The sequence below is a fragment of the Danio rerio genome, chromosome 10 (genome assembly GCF_052040795.2).
Source record: "Danio rerio strain M-AB ecotype USA chromosome 10, GRCz13ab, whole genome shotgun sequence".
NCBI lineage: Eukaryota > Metazoa > Chordata > Actinopteri > Cypriniformes > Danionidae > Danio > Danio rerio.
The window spans coordinates 27,628,629-27,640,390 of record NC_141030.1 but is presented as its reverse complement, the minus strand read 5'-3'; the positions used below and the strand labels follow the sequence as shown (position 1 = coordinate 27,640,390).

General features: G+C 30.9%; 1 protein-coding gene across 1 annotated transcript; it reads right to left on the bottom strand.

Annotated features, from left to right (window-relative positions):
* Positions 1-7,394: 7,394 nt before the first annotated feature.
* On the bottom strand, positions 7,395-10,398 carry LOC100537962 (CD209 antigen-like protein C). Its single transcript, XM_087270668.1, has 5 exons — positions 10,082-10,398; positions 9,718-9,966; positions 8,137-8,264; positions 7,944-8,050; positions 7,395-7,854 (listed from the first exon to the last, which is right to left on the bottom strand). The coding sequence occupies exons 1-5, from the start codon at positions 10,254-10,256 to the stop codon at positions 7,728-7,730; spliced, it is 786 nt and encodes a 261-aa protein (XP_087126794.1). The 5' UTR covers positions 10,257-10,398; the 3' UTR covers positions 7,395-7,727.
* Between the last annotated feature and the right edge of the window lie 1,364 nt (positions 10,399-11,762).

Below are 11,762 nucleotides of genomic sequence, written 5' to 3'. Positions count from 1 at the left end.
TATATATATATATATATATATATATATATATATATATATATATATATATATATATATATAAGTGAAAATAATTTGAGTGTACTGTATTAGAGGTGACAGATCACGCAGTAACTCTCCAAGTTCAATAGTCAGGACAAACAGGGCGAAGGAAGAGGTCAAATTTTTATCTGCCACACAGCTCAGCTTGGATCCAGAGGCTTAAACTGTGATATTTATCCTAGAGGTCTTGAGGGAAGAGGGGGGAAGTATGTGTAATTTCACGGTGTCTTCAGGGAAAATTTGATCCCTGCCGGGTGACAGGCTGATAAATAGCAACGAAGAAAACAGTGCCCTCCCGAAACGGAAAATAAGCTCAGCTTTCTGTGTGTATGAATCCTGAAGAGGACGAGAAATCACCACAGTCAAAAACCACCAGCTCCATGAGTGCTGTCTATTTCTTTTGTCTCCTGAACACGTATTCCCAATTATATAGACCTGATTTCTTGAGTAGAAGCCCGTTTTCTTGCTTCTATTTTAGGTTTATGGGCCAAGGTGCCCTCTTGCCAGATATATTGTTTCTTATTATTACATCATAGCCCCTGGCATGTGAGCTCTCTTTATGTGAATCTATATGTGAAATGTACAGTAAGGGATAGTTGAAATTGTTTTATAATCTTACCTGTAAGGCTGTATATCGTCCATCCCAGCTAATGATAAAACAATAGCCCATTAAAATCTACCTTGCAGCAAGAAGAAATTGGTTACTATTAATTTTTTCTAAGCTTCTGTGAGGTCACTTTCGATTATTGTCGATAAAATAAATAACAAGATGAAGTCAGTTGTGTTTAAGGCCAAAGAGAATGAATATGCAATGTTATATAGGACATGAAGATAGCAAGGCTTTATGGCAGAGAATATTTAATCAGAATTAATCTGGGAGATAATCATTACTGGGAGTTTGTAGTGGAATGACAATAAAGCTCGACTTGAGTTTGCAGCTTTACTGCAGGAGAAATGATAATCAACGACTTTGATCATTTGTGCCTTTCTAAACCAATCACACTATTGCCTTGATGTCCACACCAATGCCATTTATGCTGTATTCTACATATCAAAAAAGTGTCTCCAATAAAAAAAATAAAATAAAAAAAAACATTTTAGTCCAGTGTAAACTCTTAAAAAAAATCTACAGACAATTAATGTTTAATTGCAAAACTGTTGAAGATTACAAGCATAAAGATACATTGCAAAATTAATACTTGCTCTAGTTTTATCCTTAGAGTAAAATTAAGATGTTTGTTTTAATCAATAAACTAGAACTGACAACTTTAGTTCTACAAAAAAAAAAGAAAAAAAAGAAAAGATAACTGGTCAGGGGGATGTTTCCGCAATTCAGTTTCGTCATCACAATTATAGTTCAGTGGTTTGCCATGTCCTGAACCTGTTGTTCCAAGGAAAATTTGCGAGTTGCATCGCAAACGTGTGGCGAGATTGCAGATACTTATCTAGAGCTGTAGTTGAAGCATAGTTCCTGGTAGGGTTTGTTTTCAGTTATTCCATCATGGCCTATTTTTTTCTAATGTTCCAACCTCCATTTTTAATTATTAATTTTAAAAAAAAGTGTAAAGTTTTTTTTTCTCTCATAATGAGCTTTCAAAGCTATTTTATTACAGTTCAGTTTTAGAAAACTCTAGATTGACAATTGTGGTTCCTAATATATCTTCAAAATGTCACATCAAAAGTGTTAAGAGATTAAGTTCTAATTTCGTCATCACAATTATAGTTCAGTGATTTGCCATTTCTTGAACTCGTTGTTCCAAGGAACATTCGTGAGTTGCATTGCAAGCTTGTGCGCTTGCAACTACGCCTCTAGAACTGTAGTTACAGTAGAAGCATACTTCCTGGTTGTGTTTATTCCTTTTTAATATTCCAACCTCCATTTTTAATTATTTATAAAAAAAAGCTTAATGTTATTTCTCTCACACTTAATTTGCATTCAAGGTTGTTTTATTACAGTTAATCTTTTAGCAAACTTCAGATTAACAATGTTGCTCCCTTTGTATTGCACTCTAAAAACGTTTATGCCATTTTGAACTCAGCTGTTGTTCATGACAAAAGCTATAGGTGACCATATAGGTGTAGATTTACAAGCAGAAATCTGTTCCATCTCCAAAGCTCTTGTATATAAAGCTTATATATATATATATATATATATATATATATATATATATATATATATATATATATATATATATATATATATATATATATATATATATAGAGAGAGAGAGAGAGAGAGAGAGAGAGAGAGAGAGAGAGAGTAATTATTATTATTATTTTTTATTATTATTATTATTATTTTTATTTTATTATTATTTTTTTATTTAGTTGTAGCTTGTGCCTATTCAAAGCATCATTACAAACATTTTATGGGAAAACTAATGTGGTCCAAACACCAGATCTGCAACAGAACAACTGTTTTGGGAAACACTACATCATTCATATCCCAACTGATGCATCGTACTATGGTATTTCAGCTGCGAGTTATATCATTGTTTGGCTAATGCATCCCAGAATAGCAAGAACATATCTGATTACAGAATGCCACAATAGGCCAGGCCGCAATATATATGCACTAAAAAGCCATTTTAATAATTCACAGGAAGATTTTTTAAAACTTTCTCTAAGAAGAAAGCTATTACAAAAAAAAAAAACTACCTTACATAAAAACCAGCCCCAATTCATCTGGCAAAGACTTTCTTGATTTAATACAACGTCCAAACAATTAGACTTTTTCTGCCCATCACTTTCATTTTTAATGTGATTATTGCTACAAAGAGTCAAATGAGCCTCTAAGAAGTACAAGAATATCTCTTCTGCTGTGTGAAATGGCAGTTTTTGGCTTTCCTGTTTTAATGAATTAGCTAAAGAAATGTCATCCTTAAAGTGAGGTGTAAATCTTTTATGCTCAGACTAAAAATAAAAAATTAAAAGACATTAGCAGTCTTACACAGTTTCTCTCTTTGTCTGCTGTCAAGTGCTGTGCTATGGGGAACAATGCTAGTACTAGAATGTTGCCTGTGAGCATCATGTGGCCAAAATGAGAATTAAATTAATTACTTAAAGGATTTATTAACTTATTTTAGAATTAACATGTGGCATGCTGCTAAAATTGAAAACATATAATCTGCATACTTTCTAACTTTATCTGGGTAGTTCTAGTAATGATGCACTGAAATTAAAGGAAAAAATAAATATTCTTTGACAACTTTTGATATGGAAAATATAACACTGCAATTACTTTTCTTGCCATTTGGGCACTTTGAATCAATACAAACTACATAGAAGATTCAACCATATTGAAGAAAAGATCCATTCAATAATTGAAAGTAAAATTTATCAGGTGCTCATTACATTTTGTGGTTTAATTTGCATGACCAGCACAGATAACAAATTGTTTTCAACCACTAAAACTTTATAAAATTTATCTTCAAAATGTCACATGAAAAGTGTTAATAAATTAAATTCTGACAATAAAATAATTCATTCATTCATTTTCTTTTTAACTTTATTAGCTTCTTTACTAATCAAGGGCCGCCACAGCAGAATGAACCGCCAACTTATCCAGCATATGTTTTATGCAGCGGATCCAGCTGCAACTCACTGGGAAATACCCATACTCACACTTTCACATACATACACTACGGCCAATTTAGCTTATTTAATTCACCTGTACCTTCACATGTCTTTGGACTGTGGGGGGAAACTGGTGCACAGGGACGAAACCCACACCAACATGGGGAGAACATGCAAACTCCACACAAAAATGCCAACTGACCCAGCCAGATCGCGAAGTTTGGGGTTCGACCTTTTTGCTGTGAGGCAATCGTACAACCACGGTGCCACCGTGATGCCCCGGCAATGAAATTTAAAACTGTAAATGGTTGCAAAAAAAAAGAAATAAACAGCTTGATTTCATATTTAAAGAAAGAAAATGCAAAGCTTATTGCAATTATTGGATAGTGTTTAGGGATTTTTTATTCATAATATATAAATAAAGAATATATCTGCATAAAAATGGATTGTATATTGTGAACCCAGCCCATACAGGTGACATACAGTATCTAACAGTTGTATTTTTTCCCTGTTGTGCTCTTGGGATGGATGGTAAACAGTCAAAATGGCGTTAGAAAAGCACTAATTAAGCATTCATAAATTATATTAGGCTCGAAACTAAAAAATGTCAGGTATAGCAGTTTTTTTTTTATTATTTATTACATAATTTTTTATTACATCATTTTGATTATTTATTACATGCACACACATGCACACCTGGCTGTACCTGACTGTTTTAATTCTTTGTTTTTTTCAGTTTTTTTTTTCTCTGTTTTCCATTACATGTCCTGCTCACTTTGAGCAGTAATAAACTAAAGGGAACATGCAAACCAAGCTGAGCAAAGCCAAACTGAAGTGAGCCAACCCATGTCAAACTGTAAAGTACTGCACAGTGGTATAGTGGTTTAAGGGTTTAGTTCGTGAATACCTGTTCCACTGAAACACTTTGAAAGTTCATGTTTCTCTTGAAATAACTTTTTATTTAGGCAAATTAGATTTTTAATGTTGGTTACATGGTCTCTCTGTTCTGTAAGGTTAGTTGGCTTTACGGTTGGTCTTTAGGGTGATTTCACAGATAAAGTCACTCTGCATGGTCAGCAGAGGAAAACACAGCAGCACTAAACACACTTCTAATCTTTACTTCCTGTAGATCACAGATATGACTTAAGATGTGCCAACTGTGACATTTTTCAGTAAATTCTTTTTAAAGAAATGAGTGTGATTTGCCTGTTTCTTGAAGCAGTTGTTGTGTGCTTGTGTCATTAGTCTTGAATTTTCATACAATCTGCACTCTCATAATTGTCCACCATCATCTCCAGTCACACTGATCATTCTCTCAGATTCAACATTGATTACATCATCATACATATCACCAAACATTGTATGATCATACACTGTAAAACAAAATCTGTTAATTACCAGTTTCTGTATTTTGTAATTCATAAGTGTTTTTTTATTTACAGGTCTGCATTGCATTATGGGACCTTGATCTCCTTATTAACATTTTAATAGTTTAATAATAATAAGATTATGTATAATAAATTGTAAAAAGAGAGTTTAAGTTTGCAAAATAACAGAAAACGTACTGGCAGTTTTTGTACAACAACAACCCAGACAATGTATCACTGTAAACTATCAAAAATGTTCATAAAACTCACTTTTTCAAACTTTTCAAGGTAAAAAGTTGTTGAAAGTATTCTCAAGGTTTCAAAATGCAATTCAAAAACATTAATAAATTGGGAAAAATCAAAACATGAATCACAAAATACTGAAAACTGCAAATGAACAGACATATTTTTTTTTATTACAGTGTACTATAGCTGTGCTATTGTTGAATGTTTTTTTTTTTTTTTTCATGTGTAGTTCTCTTAAGTGTGGCTGATCATCTCGTCTGCTTTTCATCACCAGTAAAAATGAAACAACCAAATAGAAACAATCTGAGGTCAGAGTTTGAAATCTAAATGAATGTCATTCTAAAGTGACAGAGACATTTAATTTCATTGGACACTTGTATGAGGCAATTTGCTGTTTTGTGTTTTCAACTCACTTTTATTCAAATTTTAAATGTAAAATAAATATTACAAAGAGAAATAAGTTAGAAAAATAACAGATAATGCCTTGGCAGTTTCTAACAAGGTTTTAGTACAACACCAACCCAAAACATATACAACTTAAAACTATCAAAAATTTTAATAAAAGTCGCTTCTTTGAATGTTTCAAGGTAAAACGTTGTTGGAAGAATGCCCAAGGTACCACAATGCAATTCTAAAACATAAATAAATTGGAGAAAAAGTAAAAAAAAAAGATAACTTGAATCCCAAAATACAGGAAACTGCAAATGTACAGTGATTTTTTTTTACAGTGTAGTCTATAGCTGTGCTGATGTTGAATGTTTTTAAATACACGTGTAGTTTTCTTTAGTGTAGCTGATCTTCTCATGTCTGCTTTTCATCTCGAAGAATGAAACCACCAAATAGAAGCAATCTGAGGTCAGAGTTTGAAATCTAAGTGAATGTCATTCTGAAGTGCAAGAGATGTTTCATTAAACATGGATGAATATGCATATGCTGAAGTATTTCCTGTGTAGTTTCCTCTCTGAGTGCTGTGTTGATTCCATTTTAGAACACAACATGAAAATGATCTAAGCTGAGTGGAAAGTCTCAAATAATTTGACCTTCATGCCTTTTTAACGCAATGATAATGATTACTAACCTTTTTCAACAAAGATTTTTATGTCAGATGTGGACGATTTTATGAGATGAATGTATAAGCAAGTATTTAGAATATAAAGAGACTCACTTTCTTTTGCTGTAAATTGTGCTTGTTTCCATTTATTTGTTTTCAAATTACATTATGGGACTCTGATCCTAGCTCAAAAAAGTTTTGATATCGAAAATGTAATTTTGCAGTTAAGTAAAGTCACTTATATTGGGAGTTCTTATTTATTTATACAAATTGGGGTCAGTGAAATTTTTTAATGTTTAAAATAAGCTTATTCTGCATGTATTTTATTAAAAATACAGTACAAATTGTAAAATTGTGAAACGTTAATGCACTATAAAATAACTGTTCAAAAGAAGTTTATCATTTAATTGAATAATTTATTAATTTACAATTTATTAGTTTATAATAATTTATTTATAAGATTAATTTTCAACTTCGTTACTCTAGTCTTCAGAATCACGGGATCCCTCAGAAGTCACTTTAATATTCATATTATTATTACTATTATTATAATAATTATTAGTATTAATGGTAATGGTAATAATTTTATTTAAAACAACATACAATAAGAAAGCAGTTATTTAAAATTGTAATCATTATATTCAACAATAAAAGTTTTTTTTTTTTTTTTTACATTTACCAAATGCTGCCTTAATGAACAGAATGAGTTTATAAAAAAATAATAATAAATAAAAATAAAAAGAGCATGAAGAAAATAAATAGAACTTGCCCTAAACTTTTGACCAGTAATATAAAGAGATATAAATATTATCATAAATCTGTAAAATAAGAGAAAATGTATTGACAGCTATGTCAGTAAAAGCCACTTAAATTACGTTTTTTAGCATAATTTTTTTTTTTGAAAATATTGGATTAATATTTTATATGACTTAAGCAATTATACATTGGAAAATAATCAAAAATACATTTGTAAATAATAATTAAAACAAAATAAATGATAATTAGAAATATATGGAAATGTAAAGTTTTAATTAAATTTGTATACACGCTCTCATTTTTATTCTATTTTATTCTATTATTATATTTTAAATACAAAAAAAAACTACAAAGCAATATTGATATTTTACTTTTTATTTTATTATTATTATTTTTTAATTCTGTTTAAGTTCTTTACACGTTAAAGGATGTGTTCATTTCCTGACACAACTGTTTCCCTTATGTCTGCATATTTCAACACTTCCTTTTATCCCCTTGTTAATGGCAGATGAGAGCACAATATGATATTAATATAATAACCACGTAAGCAAATCGCTTTATTCATGAAAACAAAATTAAGTAATCATAAGTGACTACTTCGAAAACTCAAGGACAAAATGATCCTGGTACTGTATAGTTGCACGATGCTGGCCTTTTTCCAAACAAATGTCCATTGCATATTGCAAAATCATTTAAAAAATGTTCTTCTCGCACACCCATTTCATTTTATCAGTACACAACTTGTTATACCATGATGAGGAAATAAGCGTAACGCAGTTTGCTTCTGTCTGTGCATTTGGTTGTCCAGATGCCCAAATCCTGGAATACAGCTGAGCATTAGATATGATATCATACTGACTGAGAATCATTTATTTGATAATAATCAGTTCAATTCAGTGATTTCTTACCCAGTGGTCAATGTGCTGCCATCAACCCATTTCCAAATGCCCACTTTTTCATGGTCAGTCAGACCAATCCAGGCTCCGGAAAGACCAGCCTTCTTCATAACAAAATTCTGGCAGTAGACACATTTAAATTATTAAAAACATCCAATGTCTTGTCACGGAATGACCAACCACCACAACACAGTTTCTCACTCACTTGTTCCTCTCTGCTGTTTATAATGATCAGATCTCCTCTTCTGTCTGTACAGTATCTTCTGCTCTCAGACCAGCTCTTCTTCTCAGAGGAAATGAAGTATAAACTGGACTGATAGTAAAACCATCCATCTGTAAACACAAGTCTGACTATCAGAAAAAAGTAATGCATAACTTAATTTTCGTAGGAGCATTGCATCTTAAAGGAGTAGTTCTCCCAACATTTTTAATTTACTGACTATTCGCTCACAAAAGTGGTTCCAAAGCTTTGTTTAATTTTTCTGTTGACCGGTAATATATAGAAAATGTAAAAATCTGTAACCATTGGCTTCCATATGCTTAGCATGGCTTAAATTATTAGTCAAACTTTTAGTTTGAATAGCCTGAATTTAGTAGTTACATGTTTTCCTGTGTGACTTCCTGCCCATGTTGTTCAACACCTACACTGAGAAAAATATAATTTGAACCAACTTTAAAATTATATACTAAAAAAAAGAAATGTTTTTTTTTCAGAGTATAATTAAGCTTTGGTTAAAACTTAAAAATGTGATTTAGTCTGAATTAAAAACATTTATTGTTGTCAAGGAAAAAAAATGTTCAACTTAAAAAAAAAAAATACTGCAATTTGTTACAGCAAAAAAAAACAAAAAAAACAAATATATATATAATTTAGCATGGGTTCAACCCTAAAATGTATTTTAGTCTAAATCAAAAATATTTATTGTGGTCAATGAAAAAAATATATTCTTTAAAATATCTTTGTTCATGTTCAACAGAAGAAAATAACTTACAACTTACTGTAAAGAAAAAAAAAAAGTCATTTGTTTCAGAAAAAAAAGTTTATTCTCAAAGTATCATTTAGCTTAGGTTCAATCTTAAATACTTTAATGATTTGTCTAAATGAAAAATATTTATTGTGGGCAAGGAAAAAAATACATTATTCAAAATATCTTCTTTCATTCCAACTTTTAAAAAATACTGTAATGTGTTACAGCAAAAAAATAAATAAATAAATAAAAATAAAAAATCATTTTATAATTTGGTTCAATCTAGATGTTAAATGCTTTTAGTCTAAATTAAAAAGAAAAATTGTGGTCAGAAAAAAAAAAACATTCTTTAAAATATCTTCTTTTGTGTTCAATAGAAGAATAACTCAATATTTTAATAAATACTGTAATTACAGCTACATTTGTTTGATTTTTCTTGAAGTTGTATTTATTTTTGCGTTTAAAAAATTTGTCTAAATCAAAAATATTCATTGTGGTCAAGAAAAAAAAAAATTCTTCAAAATATATTCTTTTGTGTTTTACAGAAGAAGATACCCCAAATAACATTAAAATAAATACTGTAATTTGTTACAGCTAATTTTTATATATATATATATATTTTTTATCAACGTATAATTTAGCTTTGGTTCAATCTTAAAAAAAAAAAAACATTTTAGTCTAAATCAAAAAATATTTAATGTGGTCAAGGAAAAAAAATAACATTCTTCTAAATATATTTTTTCGTGTTCAACAGAAGAGAGTAACTCAAACATGTGAAGGGCGGTAAATGATGACAGTTATAATAAAGTTATGATTACCAGTTCCATCAAACTTCTCCAGCAGTTTATCCTTCTCTCGATTTAGCTGATTGTTTAGTTGAGTTAGGTTGGTCATCTTGGTTAATATTGGATCTTTCTCTTCTGTGAGGTTGTGAATATTGTTTAGCACCACTTCTCTCTGGTAGTTGTAGACACTCAACAGTATGACTGCAGTCAGCAGGAGAAAACACAACAGCATCAAATACACTTGAGCTCTTCTGAAGATCCTCTTCTTTGCTGAATCACTTCCTAAACACCAAAGACATGCCGTTTGATTTCATTCTCAAACATTCTACATCAGCATTCTCATTCAATTAACTTCATTTAAATAATCATACTTATTAACACAAATTTTTGCGATTACCTGTATGTTTAAGTTGTTGGTAAATGTTTGTCTCTGTAAAAAAGTCCTGATCTATCATACCGTCACTGATATCCAACATCATCTCTGCTGTCTCACTGTCCTTGTTATGAAACTCGGGTCTGCTCACACATTCATAAACGACCACGGATATATCTCGTTTTTTGTAGTCAGTCATTGTAGCTGCGCTGAAGCTGAAGGTTGTTCTTCCGAAGGTCTTCTGATTACGACTTTCTGCTCTCTTCTGGTTCAGTGGCAGTCGGAATGAATGAACAACGGACGTGATCTGAAGTCAGTGTGCATGAAGTTCAAGATTATGTGACTCACTATGAATCATTTTTATGAATAAGTTCTGCAGCTGTATTAGTTGTTCATCAGATACAGGAAATGTTTTACCTTTTTTCATCCTCATTAAGCACAAGATTTTAAAAAAGATTAAAATCCTGTTTGATGAAATGATAATCTGAATTCATTAGTAAAATGTTTTCCTGTGTGATTTCCTGCTTATGTTGGGTAACACCTACACTGAAAATTAATACTTTGAACCAATATTATAAATAAATTAATACTTTAAAAAAAAATTGAACAAAATTGTTGTTTATTTCGTTAATTAGCTTTGGTTGAATTTTAAATAAATACATTTTTGTCTAAAATCAAAAATATTTATTGTAGTCAAGAAAAAAGATTGGTTCAATCTTTAATATTGAATAATTGAATTTATCGTAAATTGAAAATATTTATTTTGGTCAAGAAAAAAAGACATTTACTTAAAGGTAAAATATTGTTGACTATATGGACCACAAATATATATATATATATATATATATATATATGTATATATATATATATATATATATATATATATATATATATATATATATATATATATATATATATATATATATATATATATTTTAGTTTGGGTGTCATCTTGGATAGCACACTCTCATTTGAAGGTCACATTAATAATATTACACGTACAGCATATTTTCACCTGCGTAATATCACTCGTCTCCGCCCTTCTCTCACAACTAATAACACAGCCATTCTTATCCACGCATTAGTTACTTCACGTCTTGACTACTGTAATGCACTTCTTTCTGGACTTCCTTTCAAACTTCTCCATAAACTGCCAACTGGTTCAGAACCATGCAGCTCGTGTCATCTCTAGGACCCCATCTCACGAGCACGTCACACCACTCCTCTATCAGCTTCATTGGCTTCCAGTAAAGTATCTAATTGATTTTAAAATATTACTTCCAACTTTCAAGGCACTTCATAATCTCGCTCCTCAATATCTCACTGAACTTCTCCATATTTACACCCCTTCTTGTACCCTTAGGTCAGCCAACAACTTCACCCTGGCACCACCTCGCACTCGACTGAGCAAAATGGGAGACAGATCTTTTAGCTCTATGGATCCTAGGCTATGGAACTCACTTCCAGTAGATCTTAGGAACAGTGATAGTCTTCACAATTTTAAATCACGTCTAAAGACCCATCTTTTTAAGCAGGCTTTTACTTAACATTTTTTTTATCAGGTTTTTATTATGTTCTTTTATATTCGCTATTGCGTTTTAACTTGTCTGGTCAATGATTGTTTTTAGTAATGTTTAAGTTGTTTAGCATGTCTGCTGATGCTTACTGTAAGGCGACCTTGGGTGTCCAGAAAGGCGGCATTTAT

What these genes read in the sequence shown, in the direction of transcription:
- LOC100537962 (XM_087270668.1), bottom strand. Translation starts at nt 10,256, where the DNA reads ATGACTGACTACAAAAAACGAGATATATCCGTGGTCGTTTATGAATGT. An exon ending in CCAACAACTTAAACATACAG is followed by an intron (nt 9,967 to 10,081) that starts GTAATCGCAAAA and finishes TTTGGTGTTTAG; the next exon opens with GAAGTGATTCAGCAAAGAAG. An exon ending in GGCAGCACATTGACCACTGG is followed by an intron (nt 7,855 to 7,943) that starts GTAAGAAATCAC and finishes GCTGTATTCCAG; the next exon opens with GATTTGGGCATCTGGACAAC.